The 19320-nt window shown below is 43.1% G+C and overlaps 1 protein-coding gene across 1 annotated transcript in view; it reads left to right on the forward strand.

The window, feature by feature from the left end:
- Positions 1–19320, forward strand: part of LOC138534660 (V-type proton ATPase subunit G 3-like) — a 79687-nt gene that overhangs the window by 43704 nt on the left and 16663 nt on the right. The window contains exon 2 of the mRNA XM_069641239.1: positions 6275–6375. Coding sequence (XP_069497340.1) covers positions 6275–6375 — 101 coding nt within the window. The remainder of the gene's footprint in view (positions 1–6274; positions 6376–19320) is intronic.

The raw sequence follows: 19320 nt of genomic DNA on the forward strand, positions 1-19320 counted from the left end.
CATTGACCTCGCGCAGACTATCTAGCTGCTGATAGGTAGACGTAAATATACATTTCCGCAGCCAACTCTGTCCAAATATAATGCGTGTCTACATCCGCCTGGCAGCCACACTGCAGTTATTGCAACGCCAATTAGGCCTAAGAAAGGCACTTTGCGCTACTGTGTAAAATTGCAATGTAAGCAAGCACGAATTACTCACGCGAGACAGTTGCACAGAATGTTTTAGCAAAATTAAGCACCATAAAGTTTGAAAAAATGCAGTCTTATCACAGTATTCCAATCTTGAAATGCATGACTTCAAACCCATGACCTGAATGAAGGACGTGCTGTTTGCATTTATCTTGCACAGAGTCAGGATTTGTATAGTTAGCCTTAAACTTGTTGCAACCAACTTTTCAGTTTTCCTAAATGTAATGTTTGATATGATATGATACGGCATTTATAACGCGCCTATACACAAGTGTTTCGAGGCGCGACAAGGCAAGGGAGGGTGAACAGAGGGAAGACAGACAACGATCTTACTAGGCCAGGTGTCGTTCAGATCGCGATGTCTACTTCTCCCTGGCAACCACACCCATGCGGTTACCTGCAGTGATTGCAATGCCCGATTGGGCCTGAGAATGTCGTTTTGCACCACTGTGTTCACTAATACATCAAGTAAGAGGTGGAAGTCCTGTCCTATAATATATTCTAAAACAGGCTGATTCTCAAACTCATTCCTAAGCCAGTAAGGTAGCAGGGTGAGTTAATCACTTGCTTTGTGAGGGGCTGTGCAACCTGCTGTCACAACAGGGGCAATTCCCCCTTTAAACAATCAAGGTTAGTGCCACTGATCAAAATCATAATAGCATCTAACATTGCAGCCGTCAAACGCAGGAGGAATCCATCATGAACCACTATATAAGCACTGGTATTAACGTGCACATGTGTCACACAGTTTATGAAGGAAAGTCAAGGTCGTGGTGTGAAGAAAGATTTGACTGGATCTGCCGCCATGTGCACATTTTAGATCAATATCCTTCATTAACATCAATGTGATAGATTGATCCACTCGCTGGTGTGTGCACGCAGGTAGGCTTCATCTCACACATTATTCACCTTTTTTGTAACCCTTTGCTGAGCCCCAGTCAGCGACAGACCTTACCTCTGAATGCTTAAGTCTTCTTGAGGTGGCGAGGAATGGTCTATCCCTTCCAGTCGCCTCACTGTTAGTGCTGGTACCCAGCTGCCCGTGGAGTGGCCCAGCAAGAGGAAAATGCCAAAGTAATACACTCTGATGTCTGCTTGGGTGGACAGGAGGTATCTGGTCATTGCATCGACTGCCAAACCGCAAAATGCCATTCCATTGAAAAAAAATGCATCGAAAAAAAGCATTGAATGCATTTTTTTAAATGATAAAGGGTTTAGTTTCATTATAATGAGTTTTAAAGGTTAACAAACAGGGGCCTGGGGGGACCCCCCATAAATATATATGTTTTTAATGCATTCAATGCTTTTTCTTCGATGCATTTCTTTCAATGGTATGGCATTCAACGGTTTGCCAGTCGAAGCAATGACTAGGAACCAGACTGGAGAATCTTGGGTTAGATGAGATGTTAACCAACACCCATAAGGGGCAGGCAACAGAGAGACTGGATCCAGGTAAGAGACTGTTGGGCAATGCCAAACGTGCATAGGGCAAAACATAAACTGACGAACAAGGGACACAACAACATTGCAATGTAACTCTCCAAGGAATGGCAAGAGATTACAGAAGGCAGGAAACACAAAAGGAAACCCCAGAGGAGGAAGAGGGGATTAGATAGCAGTTGAAGTCCCAGCAGGCAAGACGCAGCATGAGTAAAGGGATTCACAGTATCAAATTAGACCTGGATATCTGAGCTTTCGTATGAGTGGCTACCAGTGTCTTATCTCCGATAGGACAGTTGCTGGCAATAGTTGTGCCGACCCAGAAGTAGATGCTTTTCGATCCTCATATGTAGATCTCTGAGATTGGCCCCCCATTCGGAAGCCATCTTTGAATGATGTGTAGTACTAGTGTTCTGAATAACTCTGTTTCATTCTTCTTGTTCTAGGCACACTTGTTCAGGGCACATTTGACAATGAGCAACAAGCATGAACTCCAGATGCAGGCTCCCGGCCTCCCCCTATCCCTGAACATCTTCGAGCATGTGACAGCCCCGCACAGTGGGATCTACCAAACATCCCACCGTTTTTAATATCCAATATATATCTGACCAGTAGTGCCCACTAATTCTCTTCCCTTGCCGGCTCAGAAATGGCCCACAGATCTTTAGTAGAATATTTTTTTTTATCATCAAGGATGTTACAAATATTTTCTCAGTCAACGATTTTGGTCATCCTACGCAGAACTCATGGGTATGGACTAGAGATGATTCCTAATATCTTGCATACTGCAAATCCTGGGGGAAATGCTGGTGCCCTGAGAACAATCACATGAACATGTGATGCACTCATTTTAGAAGCCGAAATGCGAAGAGCCACTTGTGAATATGGTGACAAATTTGACAAGAATTAATGTAAGAGCAGACGTGTTTTATGATGCATCATTCAGTCACTCATAGGGCTAATACTGGTGGGGATACCACTAACATTTGACAAACATGGTGGTGGCTAGCTGGAGGGTTAACTTTTCAGGGTCCTACGCGATTCACACTCAATCAGAATATTTGCAAACAGATTGTGGGATATGGTCGTATGTGATTTCCTCAAAAGTAATTGCTCGAGGGAGATTTAAAAAAAAAAAAGTCTTTTGATTTTGCCACAAATATATGGGGGTGGAAGACACCCCACAGCCTTCCCCCTCATAACCCTCCAACATTAATTATTAACCTAAACCCAACCCCCACATGTATTTGCAGCAAATATTATTTAAATAAATCGATGAATTCTCCCTCTACCAATTCTGCTGCTGCAAAACCTCCCTATCCCATTGCAGATAGTTGCAGGCAGATAATTGCAGATAGTTGCAGGCAGAATCGTTATGTATTAAATGTTTGCATAATCATGGCAGTATCAAGACGTGTCCAACAGGGTAATTAAATGTGTTCAACAATCAGAATCCCAAGCTTAGAATTTTGACGAGCTTCCAGTTGGTCCACTAGGCTGAAGCCCACACACAGTCCTCCTGATCCATTATGTACATGGAAAATTGATCCTGGGTTTGACAAGGAAGGCTTGCTTGGTGGGATCACAAAATTGTTGCCCATGTGGTTTGCAGAAAGGTACCCTAGCATTAACCTTTTTATTAGATGATCTACTCTCAATGCTTTCAGGTCTTTCATTACTAAATCTCAGGTTGTGAGCAAAATACACGATGGACACAATATCTGCAGCACAACTTCACACGATTTACTTTAGCTATAGAATTGGTGTAAGCTACATACTATGTATTCTCTTGCTTTAACAATGTCTATTTCTGACAGTTGCACACTTGGGAGCATTCACTCCAGGTTACTGGATGTAGTGCAAGGGGTCCCTCTCTCTCGCTGTGGTTATTTATGACGGCTGTATGCTTGGGTAACTTTATTGCAGGGTCCACGATGCAATGTGTGAGTTCTCCCGCTCTCAATGTTCAGTATTGACCGTTGCATGCTTGAGCATCTTCATTCCAGGTACTAGGATGCAGTGTGAGGCTCCGCTCTATCTCACTATGCTCAGTGTTGATTGTTCTGTGCTTTTGAGGGTTATATCTTTCTCAAACACTTCATGAGCATCCCACTTCTTCTCTGGTTGGATCCCCACTTCTGCCTTTCAGGGAACCCTGTTTGCCAGGTGTACTCTTCCACTCTGGCAGGATCACCCCTCACTGTGCTCTTCCAGCATCTCTACTCTTTCCTGAAGAGCACTGCATCTGGTATTTTACAGCACGCCTGCAAAACACAGTTGTGAGTATCTCCCTTATTCAGATGTGGACTTACTCCGAACTGTGCACGTTTCTGTAACTGATTCCTCGGTGTCTGGTCTTTCCTGATGGAAGTCAGGTGAACGAAATAAAGGTTGTAATGCTTGCTTTGGTCTGCAATAATCCCTGTCTGCTTTTACATGGAGATACCCATGGAAAGAATGAGTGTTTCCTTCTTTTAATTTCATGCCGGAAATTGCATTTGCAGTGACGGGTCCCTGAGGCTTGAACCTGCAAATAGACTTTCCCTCACTTATTTGAAATGTTTGCAATATTTCTGATTGTACTCATTAGCAGGCTGGTCTATCAGTGGTATTGACAGTCTTGAATTGCTAGACACTTGCATACAAGTCTACAGACTGCTAGATATCTGAAATTCTATATGGCAAGAGTCGAGGTTCCAGAGATGCAGTCAAGCAAAAGAAGTTGAAAGGTTGAATTTCAGTTAATACTGTTCTCTTGAATGTGCAAAGATGAAGAAGCTGAACGCCAACCAGACTACAAAAACACAGTTTTATTGGCGTGTCCTGAAGAAGGCAGACTAAAATGTGGTTTTACTGTCAAAACAATTGTCAACAGGTGTTCAGTGGGATTAGGGTGTAAATCAGAGCCCAAAGGGATAAAAAGCAAGTCCAACGAATCGATTATTTATCAGAATAATCGGACCACTAATTATGCATAAATGGACGTGACAAAAAGCATGAAGGCATATAATAATAAGCAATTGATGGAATTGTGAAGCCAATAAGAAAAGTGTTCTAATGGTTTTGAATTTTAAATAATACTGCATTTAGGCAAATCTCTGTGAAGGAAAATTCGTCAGTTATTTAAAACGTTATTTGATTGAAGTTATAGAATAATTATGTTTTGTGTTTGTACTAGTCATTACAGTGCTCATGTGATAGTGACTCCAAAGTGGGGAAACATTGTGCTTCACTGATAAATAACTTTCAACAAATGTGTGTGAACTGTTCTACCTAAAATAGACGGTGTTAAAGTACTATATAAAGATCATGAAACCTTCCTTTAGTTACAACATTCTATCATCATTAATATTTGCAACAAGTGTGTACACCACATTTGTCAACATAACATTGTGTAGACTAACACAATCGAATTAAGTATTAATTGTACCCAAAGACAAATGCACACGATGTGAACAGGGGACTGTTAGACCTGGCCAATCTTAAAGAAAGTAGATAGACTACACCTGCACATGTTTCATGCCAAGGTCTGAATTGAACTTGAGATGCTCTTTCGCACAGGCTTAGGTCATATCATGAATATGGTATTGTAGCAGGGGATAGGAAGATTACAATGCAGAAGAATTGGTCGAATTCAAATTTGTCCTTTTTTTTTAACCGCATTTGCCCACACATATATGTGTGGGGGGTGTAACCGTGATAACAAAAATAGGGGATGGTCAAGAGGGGGCTGCGGAGTGGTCTCCCGCTGCATATATTTGCGGGCAAATCGAATTAGAAAAAATTAAATTGGACGAAATCGTATTCGATTAATCCTTTTCGATGTAATCACGTAGAGCTTTGTTACGGTAGTCCTGCTTTACAAACTTTCAATCATCTAGTTTATATAGCGCAGTGCAATACTCAGCTGACTGTGTTAAGGTTTCTGGAAGTTGATAAGTCTGGTCTCAAACTGGAGTACTGTTTTGAAGATTGGCAAAAGGGTTCCTTTCACTGCAATTAACATGCATCTTGAATTATGTTCTTTGACCTCCATGTTGTGAAGCAAGCGGTATGATAGCCACTCAAGCTCTGTGCTGAGGAATGGTGTACAGCTACAGCATTCCTTAGCACTTTGCATAGCTGTGCAAACGCAACTCTGCTACCATAAGCCACATTTATTATGTTAGCGAGCATCCCCTGTAGAATTGATGTTTTTAGGTCAGTGCCGGGACAATGGCTTTTTCACGTGGGCAAGGCCGTGCAAAAGTAGCTTAAGCACTGCTACACCCTCACGCTGAGTTCCACACTCAAACTTGCACCCCAGCTCGCCCCTGTGGCCCCACATGCAAAATACACAGAAAACAAAGGCCCTCTGCTGAGCCTTTACTCCTGTTTATATGGGTCAAAAGCGGGCTAAACCCTCAGATGTATGTCGGCTGCAAAAGCACCCATCATGGCAAGACACAAACAAATATATATTAAGTCTGATGGACTAGAGTTGTGCTCAAGCATGCCCTTGGAGTGTGGAGACTTCTTCAACAGAAACCGTTTTTAATGCCCCACTTGATTCCACCTTGATGGAATCTGTGAGTACCAGGCTAGCTGGCAGAAGTACCAAATTACAAACTCCAGACCTTATACTTCGTTTTTTATTTTCATTAAGGGAAAGGGAAAAGACTGAGGCAAGCAAAAGAAGAAGCCATCGCAGAGATTGACCAGTACAAGCTACAGAGGGAGAATGACTTCAGGCGGATACAATCGACGGTAAGTGGAATAGAACAGAGTATGCTGCTAAGGGGGAAGAACTAATCTGCAGGTCCATGGCTTGCGATCAATGGCTAATACATGCTTGAAACTATCCTTATTTTTTATTATATTTTTTATTTTTAGTTTATTATCACAGTCATTTGGTTCTGGGCGAGTTACATGAGTACAGTTTATGAGCAACAATGATAAGCATCAGTTCTGGCAAATGCTTAACCCCATAATTGATGCACGGGCAGGAGAGCAGTAGACTATAAGTGGAAATTCTGATGTTGGCCATTTGTCAGCAATCATGAGTGGTTATGACAGATGCTTTATGCAAACAGGCGATCAAGATCCCAATCTACTTCAGATCACCGAGAGTGGAGCATCATGGGTTTGGAAGGTCGGTAAGGAACAGGGAGGAAGAAAAGTGAAAAAGTGAACACCAGAGAAAAAACATAGAAGGCTTTGTTCACGGCTGGACAATAGTTGCATACCCATAGGATGTAACATAAGACACTTTGAGATGTTCCTCCTCACATTCAGAGATGGGTTTAAATGCCTGTGTCATATTGATCAGTGGACCATATTAAGAAGATCTGCTTGTGGAATAGAATGGTTGAAAACGGCAACATGTGTGTGTACTACATCACACCTGATGTGTGGCCCTTTGAAGTGAAGATGGACATATAGGCAATATGAGCAGGGGCATCTCTTGGGAGAAAGCTGTGTAAAACAGGTACATTTTCAGCACTTTCTGAATTATAAGTGGTCTTCTTGAAGTCAGTTTCTCTGAGGGTGGCTCCTTAGCTTGGATCCAACATGTGCCAATGTTCTATTTCCACTTCATTCTTTCTCCAGATTACACTACCCCAGCTGGCCTGAACCATATAACTCGCATGGGCTAGCAGGGGTATATCTGTGCCATAATGTTGATAGGTATTCAGGGCAGGGACCCTGCCTTGCTTTATATACTGTAAGAATAGGATTTTAAAGATTTCTCTCTGTTTGACAGGTAGCCAGTGTAGCGATTTTAGAGCCAGATGAGATGCCGGTTTTAAACCATTTGAAGTTGTCTTAAGGTATTCTTTAGGAGCCCTGCGAACCGAATGCTGCAATTATCTACCCGACTTAGCACTCTGTAATGTGATTCTAGGAAGAGATGACAGAAAAGAAGGACAAGCCATAATCATTAGGCAGGAAGGAGAAAGATCAGGGTGGGAAAGAACGCCAATACCCAGCTAGTTAGAGCAGGTTGGTACCTGCAGGCCCGGTTGACCCTATTCAGGACCAGATGATGGGAGGAGCCACAAGTTGGAATAGAGAAAGACCACAAACAGGTCCAGGCAGGTCCCTAGACTAGAGCCTTCTCTAGCTCTCCCTGCCATCTGTGTCCACTAGCCACCTAGTCTGAAGAAATGATGATACATTGAGTCATGGGGTACAGGATCCTGAAAACCGCGCATCTAGATTAGTTCAAGAAAAAGGGTTTGGGTCACCCTGAATCTGGCAACACCAGGAAGAGCTGAGGCATCCCCTTGTGGGGGCTTGAACTTGGGACATCTTGCTTCAAGAGGCTGAGAAACTTGCATTCACTGAAAATACATTTTTATAAGGGGAGGGTCTGCGATAGAAATGGAACTGGACCACTAGGAGAATGACCCATGCTGGCATTTTGTTTTGTGTGACATGATCCCATTTTTAATTTGAGTTTCCTGTCAGTGTAACCAATACTCTAATGAAGAGTTTGAACAGTAACCTATATAGTCTTTGTATGTATCATCCAGGGTGGTACCCTGTGTCGGTACAGAATGCCTAACTGTTAGATATGTGTTTTGTATCCATGTAGACAAGCGTTATAGCTAGACATCCAATTGTGGATCAAGCTTAGTTGTAATGTAATGTCTTTCACAGGGATGGTCACATTGTCCAGGTGAACCAGGATTTGGTTTCATCTGCGTTTACTGGAATGGAAAAGGATTCATTCACGTTCGCTAATGTGCATATATATGTCAGACAAACAGGGTGAGAGTGCCAATCACCGTGGGTCACCAATCTTCACGCAGATCGACTGTTTTAAACTTGGCCCATGGACATCTGAGGACCACTGTCCATTAGGAACAGTGAGATCCCCAACATAGTTATTCCAAAAATTCCCATCTGCTGTGTAATTTGCTTCTAACACATTGAGGGTGATCAGGGCAGCAGATGGTTGGGTTAATAGCAACAGCTTTAAGACCTTCTTTCCTGAAAGGCTGGCCACTTTAACCTTTCTGCAGATTGGGTCATATTGCCTTCCCTCCGCCATGTCTTTTGTTTCTAGCCGTGATCCCTATCACCTTGTCCTTGGCTGCTCGCTCAATGAATCACAATCGTTTCAAAAGGAAGGGTATCTCTCCTGCACCTCCTCTCTTCTCGCCTCTATTACCCCTCTACCACCCTTCCCTTTGTGCCTCCTGGATACCATAATATATAAACATATCTGCACCCTTCATTAACTCTATCCTTTCAGGTTTGTTTCATGCTGTTCCTCCTCATGTCCAACATTTTCTCAACTCTTTCTCTTGTTGTTATCCTTTCCCATCTCTCCACCTGTTTTATCTTCAGCTTCTCATGGGGTTCTTCCTCCTCATCGCTATTCATATCTATCCTCTTGCTGGTTTTCCTACACCCCATCTCAATGAATTCTTCCTCACCCATCTTCATGTTTTCTCCAACCATCTGCATGTTTTCCACCTTTCCCTCAAGGTATCACCTCCAGTTGCCTCTCCAACAAACTCCTCCTCCCCTTCCTGGACTCATTCTCCTAACACTTCCCTTCTTCTGGTATTCCTGTTTACCACCTCCTCCTCCTTCTACACCTCACTCTTCCTCACCCTCCTTTTGGCCACCTTTCTCCAGACTTCACCTTTTGGTTCTGCCTCAAATTCCTTTCCTGCTCATCTCCCACTCTCCGTCCCCTTTGCCAAAACTCCCCTCTCTGCCGGCTAACTTGATATGTAGGGCTTCAGCCCTGCTTGTGGAGACCACCTGTGCCTAACCACTCTCAGGTGTGGGTCAGAATTATGTTTCAGAGCTGAGTGGCTGGACTTCTTTTAATCACACATTCTCTCATGCTGCCATTGCCTCTCCCCTGCGTCTGTGAAAATCGGGCTTAAGTCATGATTAAGACTTCCCACAATCTTGGATCCTCACTTGTATTTAGTGGTACTGCCTGTTTGGAACTCTATGGTTCACGTCTGCCCACGGCAGCGCTCCACTGTAACTGTTATGGAATGGTGAGCGGCCTGTCTCATCTGCATTATCATTGCAGAAAATATACTTTCTAGCATGCAAAATGTATTTCCTAGGGTCATTGCTTGGTGTTTGGAACATAATAGAGCCACCTCCACTGGCAGCAGTGATATTGCACCCTCTGGACCTCGAGGTATCAAGCAAGGAAGCCTTGTGGTGGGTGAAGGACCCCCAGTCACTTGAGGGAGTGGTATTTGGGAAAATATGTGTTAGGATCTGGATTTGCTTATTCAAATGTATCAGGACCGTGGTTCTCTTCAGGGCTCTGACCAGTAAGACCTTTGTTAGCGGGGCATTGCTGAGAGAGGTGAACGTTGGTGCCAGGGTGGAGATGTGGGTTTTCATTAAACTCACATGGCTGGGGTCTTTCTGAACTGTGGAGGCCTTGGTGGTTTTATTCAGTTTAGTTGAGCATTTTCTCTGTTACAAAAGAGAACCAAGAGAAGGTATTGCTTGTCTTTGAGTCTTGCTTAGATGCAGGTGCGGAAGAGAGCCTTTGTCCCAGTTTCATGCTGATGTAATAGAATGTGTCAAAGGCAAATATGTTGTGTGTAATTATTATGGGTGGGCAGCATACTTTGTTGGATTTGGTGTTGTGTGTTGAGTTCATTGTATATTTTGAATACCTCTGGTGTCCTATTAGTGGCTTCCAGGGTCCGGCTCAAGCAGTATTGCTTTTCCTGCGTCAAAGTGCATTTTTATTGCGCCTTGGTAGGACTTTATAAGCCAGTTTGCCGTTGTCTGGATCTGATTTCTCCTATTTGTATGTTAGTTTCTTTATTTACCTTTTAAAATACAGAACGAATGTACAACATACATGTCAGAAATCTGATCAAGACAAAAGCTAACTGACTTCCAAATTCTGAGAAAATGCTTGTAGTTACAATGCTTGTACAGAACCATGATGCAGAGCTTGTCCTGTTCCTTTAATGACTGGAGGGGAGGTAAGCAAACAGATACAGCACTGGGGCTAATTTTGGTTGAGCCCTTAAATCGCGTGTGTAGGATTGAATAGGTGCACACTTGTGTAATCAGTTCGGCCCTTGCTAGAATAGTTGGTGTGTCATTGGTTGCATATCTAACACATACATCTGGCTAGACCCAGGTGTGTGAGTTACGTTTACATCCATTCACAAAACAAGTTGTTAATGCCACCTGTCATGTCCTTGCATACCAGACGGCATTTACATGACTGCCCAAAACCACAGGGCAGCCAGAATGGCAAGTCAATCGGGGAGAAATGCATGTGGGTCTGTCAAATGGTGCAGATGTGGGATTTAGGAGTCTTGAACTCCTCTGCCTCCGTGTCCTAGAACCCTCAAAATCACCTGACCCATAATTAAATGTCAGATACCATGTCTCTGCCAGGAAACTACCACTCTGACCTCATCTACAACCACTACATGATCACTTCTGTGTGAGAGAAACACCAACATCACATATCTTGTTATTGACTGGCATCGTCCAGGTTCCCACCACTAAATTACAATCCACTCCCCCTCCACCACCAATAAAAGTGCTGAGCAGATTTGTTAAACTTACAAAGTGGGAACCAATTTATGGTTGGCATTCCTGCTAGAAAAATGCTAGCAGTCAACGCATAAGTAGGTACATTCCAGACACCATCAGGGAGGTAGCCTCAAAAGGATGTATTGGTAGCATGTCTAGAAAGTTATTTTAAATAGCGCATTGCCCTTTTTGGAACTGAAACAGGAATCCATTTGCATAGTAAACAAACAGTGGCTTCAACTGAGTAATACACTTTTGAACCTGTTGGCAGAGCTACATTCTTTTATAAATTAGAGACTGTGCTAAAGCCAAGATAAGCTATATTTTATGCAAAAGATACATATTTAGAGAAGCTCATGGGGGAATTCAGTTAGTTTGCCATAACCAAATTTTCTTATATAATAAACATTCAGGGGGTAGCTCTGCTATCTAAAGCCTCACCATGTAAGGTGCAGTGCATGCAATTTAGGGGATATGTCTCATGTCTAAAGCCTGACCCTGCAGGGTTCAGTATATTGTAATCTGGGGCTAGTATTGCTACATAAGGCCTGACCATGTACCATGCAGTATGCTATGTAATGAAAATTTGCATTATATAATTATCATTTGCCTTTATAAAGCGCGAGTGGTTTCTAAGCGGGGATCAGGATTCGAACCTGTGTTGTGCTGTGCTGTCTTGCTTCCAAAACAAACACGTTACCCCTGAGCTACCCTTCCTCCGCCTGACACCTTTCTGCCATCATTGTTGACCTTACTACACTCTTTAAGAAAAGAGAGGGGGGATTTATTTGATAATGAGGCCTCCGGGACTGTCTTCATTACACCATATGTTGATTACTCCTGAAATGGGTGCTATATTCCATATGTGGGTTGTGGAACTAGACATAATGGCACAGCACAGATAAGGCCTTCAGATCTAGATACATAACTTCAGATCGGATGATACAGTCTATATAAGGATTGCAGAAATGGTTGCAGTTGTAGACCAGGTGAGGTCTTGGGGCTAAAAACTTCAGACGAGGCCTCCAGCACTGGATGATACATTATGCATGTGGATTCCAGAACTGGGCACCATGTCACAAACCTGAAGTAGCCCTCAGAACTATGTGTATATCTTGAAGAAATTGCTTTGACAATGAATATGGAGAAGTGCCAAATTGGGGTGAGGGGCCTTGCATACTTAGGCAACACTGCAAATGGCAACTGTAGCAAAAAAAGAGTAAATTGGGAATATAGTGGTGAAGGCCCCAAGCCAAGGAAAAAGAAAAAGTTTGTTCTTTTCTGGCCCTCTAAGAATACAACTCCAGATTTGTTGAGATATTTCTGTCTACCAATTCGGTGGATACTGAAAGAGGGTGCACTATTTGCATGGACCTTGCAGTGTAGATGGGCATTTTAACAAGCAAAGATTGAAATGAGTGGGGAACACACAATATGGTGGCTCAGAGATGATCCACCATATTGTTCTTTTCTTGCCACTGCTGCCAGTGGGAAGAGCTACGTGCTACTCCATCTCAGCAGGACTGGCTACCGCTGCATCTCAGATTTTGTATGGTAACATACCCTGCTTCCAGTACTCGGAAATGGCTGAAAGTAATTATTGTGTGGTAGTCCTTTTCTTTTTTTAGGGTGTTTCGTTTCCCATATGTCCTGATCATAAGATAGTAGAGATTGTTTCCGGCTGTAATTGGCATAACCCTGTAATTGGATGTCAGAGCTGCAACTGTATCACTTTGACATTTTTATGTGCATTCAGTACCATGCAATTCATATGTTTCTGCAGTAGTTTTCAAACCTCAGACATATTGATTGATTGTTTATTATGCGCTTATACACAAGTGTTTCAAAGCGCAACCATCCATGAGAGGGGAAGATATAAGAAGGACAAGACAAACTTTCTTACTAGGCGTGGTAGATTCAGATCATGCAGATGCACAGAACAGGAAGTGTGGGGGGGCATTAGGGACCAAGTGCGCCCAGTCCCATAAGAACATGGGTTAAGAGCAGACAGATACCACTGTCATAGGTTGTTTCTGAAGTGCAGTAGTGCTGCGAGAAGTGCAAGGGCCGGAGGCAAGTGCTGGCGAGGAAAGATTGGGACCTGTGAGGCTCTGAAGGTACATCAGGCAGCCAGTCAGCGAAACTGAGCAGAAGTAGAGGAGAGAGAGCGAGAGAGCAGAAAGAGGTGGTTAGCAGGGGAGAGGGAGAGAGAAGGAAGAGGTGAAGAGGAAAGTCTTGAGGAGTTTCCGGAATTTAAGGAGATACGGCTCTGGAGAGAGGCAGGGAGGCTGTTCCAGAGGGAGGCACCTGCAGTGGATAAAGATCTCCCCCCATGTCTCTTCTTGGAGAAGCAGCTCACCCTCAGAGATTTCAAGGAAGACAAGCGGAGGGCTCGGGAAGGGGAGTATTTAGGAAGAGATTCACTTCATACTGGTCTATTCTTTTTTCCACATTGAAAAAATGTTTTCCAATTTTGCCAGATTCATTAAATAATCCTTCCATGCACTAATGTTTGGTTCCTCTTGGACCTTCCATTTTCATACTACCTTCCCTGATGTGTCGTAAAGAAGATTAAAATATGATTGTTTGTGGAATGTAATGCTAAGGTTGACAGGGTAACAAAATAAATTAGCACAATCTCTGTCCTTCTTGCCCTTCAAGCTGAACGTGGACAGAGTCATGTTTCCCACTGATGGTATTGATTGTATTGAAGAACGAGCTACTAAGGCGAGTGGGGGAGATGTGGGGTGGCTGAATATCTTTTGACAATCCCATGCTGATGAAGCTCTGACTTTGAATGAGGCAGAGATCTTGGGTTTCCTAGCTTGGTAGAATTGCATGCCAGTAGGTAATGGATGGACGGGGATGCAGGCCTGACAAGCTAGGCAGTGAAGGTTTCTGAGCACCCTTGTGATGTAATTTAATGTCTTTGTTCTAGTGGTGCGTTGTGCTGCTACATGGCTTTCTAGAGGCCAGATTGGATGATCTAATATGTGTGAGGTTGTCATGATAACCAGGGGACAGAAATAAGCCTTGTGATGCAGTTCTGTTAGCGAATACCATGCCATCTGAGTCTCCTTAGTCATGGAGCTTTCAATGAGTAGTCTTTGTCAAGAGTAGGGAGATGCTATCTGGTTTGTGCTGATGCATCTTTGTCATACTGTATTGCTGATTTGAATTATACATATAGGGTTGTTAGTCAAATGTCGGTGCTCTGAGATTATTCACTGCTTTGTTAGGGAATTTCAGGTCCTTAGGCTTACCTTGTTGCATGCCACAACTTCGATTGAGCTAGCCTTACTGGGAACTACATTACCCAGATTTGTACCAGTTTTGTGAACGTGGGCCACCCACGATAACATTACCTTCAGGTGCTGACAGGCATACCTGAGCAGTTTCTGCCAAAATCGCTGAACCAAAGCCTGTTGTGCCTTTTGTGCCAGGGCAGCGGGCCACGGGTCCTGCTTGTTTGCTTTGCACCTTCTTTCCCGTTCTCCAGATAGACTGGTACTATCTCAACCTCTGGTCATTGCTTGTCTTTGTTCCTTCCAGTTCTTGTACGCTTAGTTTATCATTATAGATACAGCTTTGCCCCATATTTAGGATACCTATAGCTAACGCCATTGTGTCATATTTATCATCATATCAGCGTTATCTTGGTAAAATATACCATAAAAGCAAGTAAACCTAAAATCAGGTTAAAATCTTACAGCAATTTATCACACAAATTAAAATCACAGTCTTCCAAAAATTAAAACATACTACACCATTCTAGCAACAATACATTTCCTCAAATACCAAGCCCTCCTCAGGAATACTATAAAACACCAGGCAGCGAACAGCAAGTCCACCCAATAGTAAAAAAATGAGGGCCGGGTGACAATGGGTGATTCGTGATAGTTTTAACAGTGGAATAGTCCGTTTCCGAATCTCAGGGTAACTGGGGCAAACTATAACAAAATGCAAAAGATCCTCTACTAAAGTTTCACAGCATGGACAGGTCGAATTCTTAGCATAACCGTCTTGGCGCCAAATTAAATATATACTTGTCTCAATATTGTTATGATATGAAGGATGTTATATATAATAAGGGAATCTTCCCAGCCATTCAGCGACAGCCTGTTAATAGTGTTAGGTTATTCATTTATCAGAATATTCAAACCTCGTTTAGGAAAACATCTTTAACTAATCACTTGAATTCTATATCAACGTGTCAATTTTTGCACCTTGCCCTGAGCTCCAACAAAACCAAGAGCAGAGGCATTATTTTCACCATTAGCATTGAGCCTCAATCAAGGTAGCAGACCTAGACCATCCATATCAGGTAATTTAAAACTATTTCCCGATGTACCCGATCCAATTGGTTCTTGCTACTTCTGTCAAGTAGATAACCTTCTGTCTCCTTCGTTTGTAAAGTATACCGTTCCTACCAATACAGGTTGCTCTTCTAAACACACTCTAGTCTCTGGCACGTCTGCTCCCCCATTGAAAACCCTAAAATGGGCTCTCTTAAATGTTCGCTCTCTCCCAGGCCATGCTATTGATGTCCGTGACTTTATTTTACATCAGAATCTCGACTTTTTTGCCATCTCGGAGTCTTGGCAAAAACATACTTTTTGGACCAGCTAGAGGGCTATACTATGTTTTCATTTACCAGGACCCACAGGAGGGGTGCAATGGTAGCTCTGATATGATATGGCATTTATAACGTGCCTATACACAAGTGTTTCAAGGCGCGACGAGGCAAGGGAGGGGGAACAGAGGGAAGACAGACAATGATCCTACTAGGCCAGGTGTCATTCAGATCGTGCAAGTGCATGGGAAGGAGTAGGAGGAAAGTGTGAAGGGAGGGGATAGTACAGTGCTTGGGATAATAAAATAGATAACAAAGTAAAAGTACGGCCAGCAGATGGCAAGTTCAAGGGTAAGTGCAGACAGCATGTGTCAAGTGCTGGTAGTGGGACTGTAGGGATACAGAAACAGTCTCCAAGTGCGGGGGTTACCAGGAAGGCAGCGCAGGAGTGTGACTGGTGGGGGAGGGGGCCTGGGCCTGAGGGTAGCCAGGTAACCATTGCAGTTTCAGTATCGGCCAGGAAGTTTGCCCATTCAGGGATGTTCATCCCATTCAAACTTCAGTGATTCCACAATGTGAAATTTTAACTCTTCAATGCTCTTTGACCCAACATCATCCTTAGAAATGAAGGTGGTCTACGACCCAACCCAGTGCTACATTGATTTCCTTAACTACTTTGCTGAAGCTATATTGCCTCTTATGAATCCCCCACCCCCAGCCATCTTTTTAATTTTCGGATACTTCAGACTTGCTTGTAATGATTCCACAGATCGTCCATCCTCTCTAATTGAGATTTGTAGTCTTAACAACAGACACAACCCAAAATAAGGGTTGCACTATTCATTGGGGTCGTTCCAGTAATATATCTATTGCTAATCATTGCGCCTCATTACGACTTTGGAGGTAGCCATGGCGCTATTGGCGCCATGGCTGCCTCCAAAACCGTGTCCGGGTCCCGGTTCCCTGAATGGGGAAATACCGGGCCATTCCGAGTATGGAGGGCCCGGTGTTTCCCCATTTAGGGAACCCGGACCTTCCCCATTCCCATTCGAGCCCCCATAGGGCTCAATGGGAATGGGGAGGGAGCTAACAACGGGCCCATTACCAGATGGCCCGTTGTTAGCTCCCTGGTTCCCTCGCAGGACCTGCTATGGACATCTGGATAAACCAGACATCCACATCGGGTCCCGCGAGGGAACCTCGTAATAGTGCGGAATGCGTTTAACGGCACCAGCAGCATTACCGGTGCCGTTAAACGCATTCCACAACAGTTATAATGAGGCCCATTGTCTCTTTAGGTTGCCATGGTTTGACCTCCCTGCCATTCTATTGAATATATCTAGGCTTTTCACCCATGTCAAACCCAAACAGGGTAACAATCAGATTTCTTTTAGGAATAAACACCATCTCAATGCCCAACAATGCCCAATGCCTGACACCACATTTTATTATGTTTACTGAAACCCTTTTAGTACTTCAGATCAGGACCATATTATTGATTTGTATATTCAAAAGATCTCTAACATCATTGAGGCTATTGCCCCAATGCAAACCAGGTGTGTGCTTCCTAGAAATAATACTGCAAACTGGCACTACACTGATTTAGGAGTAATGAAATCCACTCTAATAATATGCAGGAGAACATGTGGGAGAAATCCAAATTCAGAAAATATTATAAAATACAGATTATTTAGTTCCGAGTATGAGCATGCAGTAGTAGAAACCAAGCACAACTTTAATGCTACTGAGATAAACTTAGCTCCAAATTCTACCAAACATGACTTGACATTCTACATTGTCTGTCCAAGAGTACTTGTGTCATTGTTTCACAAGAGCCATTAGAGAAATGATGTAATGCCATACCGTCCTGTTTCAGGGAGAAAAAAAGAATCAACATTCTGTCGAAGCTGGCTCGTTATTTTAAACCCATAGACGATGTTGCTCAACTACCTAAACTGCCCACCCTCCACTACCGGGCCTGGCCAAGACACTGCCTATTCTTGCTCACTAGACATGGCCTTCAGTTTTACTAAAGTCTCCTGTTAAGAGACCATATCCATTTTAGCTAGTCTAAAACCAACTTGTACAGATGATCCATGTCCTTCAACACTTATAAAAGAATGTGCTAATACTTTGTATCTAATTATAACGGCACTCCTAAATTCATCATTCGATAGGGATGTGGTTCCTCCGTCTGTAAAAAGTCATGGGTCACACCTTGTTTGAAGATGCATAATGTGTATCCTACATTCTGTTCTAGCTATCCCCATCAGACACATGCCCTTTTTTCCTGAAGGTATTGGATAATGTGGCTACAATCAAACTAAGTAATTTTGCTGAACAACATAATCTACTTTGAGATTGCCAGCCAAGTTTTAGACCAGTCAGAACTACTGAATTGCAATCATTGATGTTATAGATTCAGCGCTCAATATTATTGACAATGGGTAGCTTGGACCTCTCATGCTGTTGGATTTGCCATCACCTTTCAAGGCTGTACCATAACATTTAAATCAATCGTATTAAAGATGTAGCTTATGTTTCTAAGAAATCAGCTCAGTTGCGTGCCTCATTTGTTACGTGTCGGTCGTCTGCAGTCAAAATAGGACCATATCAGTTCCAGAAAGAAATTGTTGAATGTTCCTCGTGGATAATGCCTGTCCCCACTGTTATTTCACATCTATGTAAAGCCTTTGCACAATTTATTCTTGAATTTGATATCACATTCCAGAGTTTTGGGGATGATACTCAACTTGTCTCCTAACTTGGGAAGGATTAGTTGACTAGCATCACAGGAGTTTAGTGTATTCCAGACAAACTAGAAAGGTGGATGTCTGACAACTGTTTAGGGTTAAAACCAAATAAGACAGAGCTATTACTTGTGACTTGAAGTAAACAGTTAGGTTGTTCAATACCCATCCGACCAAAAGTCAAAGCACTGGGTGTTCTACTTGACTCCACCCTTTCCAGGATCCTGCAGAGCAATGCAGTAATCATTTCTACTAACTACCATCTAATGTCGCTGAGACAGCTACACGCATTGCTGTCAGGGTACCATTGTGCAACATTTGCGAGAGCTATAATAGGCTCTAAACTAGACTACTGAAATACTTTATAGGCATGGTCTCTTAGTAATATAGTCACATCTCTTTAGGTGCTGCAGAACACTGCAGCCCACATAATAATTAATACTCATTGACATTCACCTATAACTCCTAACCTCGGGGCACTACATTGGATCCCGATCAAGACCAGGATCAGGACCTTCAAACTTCTTACAATAGCACACAAGGCCTTCCATGGAAACTATCCGCTGTACATCAAGAATTGAATGTGGACATGCATCCCTACTCGGGCACCTAGATCGGGCATGTCTCTCTTTTCTGATATCACCTGGTTTATGCTAGTAAGCATTGGAACACGCTTCTCCATTGGAACTTGCCGGGAGGAGAATTCAGGAAAAACATGCTGTAGCAACACTGAACAGTATGGGTTTGATTGTTACGCTCACCTGGCTCCCACAAGGGCGTCGGTCGGACTCAGACAGCTGCGGTCTCCACTGTAAGAGACTTCAATTCAACACTACA

This window comes from Ambystoma mexicanum, chromosome 1q (assembly GCF_040938575.1).
Source record: "Ambystoma mexicanum isolate Mex_15411 chromosome 1q, UKY_AmexF1_1, whole genome shotgun sequence".
Taxonomy (NCBI): Eukaryota; Metazoa; Chordata; class Amphibia; order Caudata; family Ambystomatidae; genus Ambystoma; species Ambystoma mexicanum.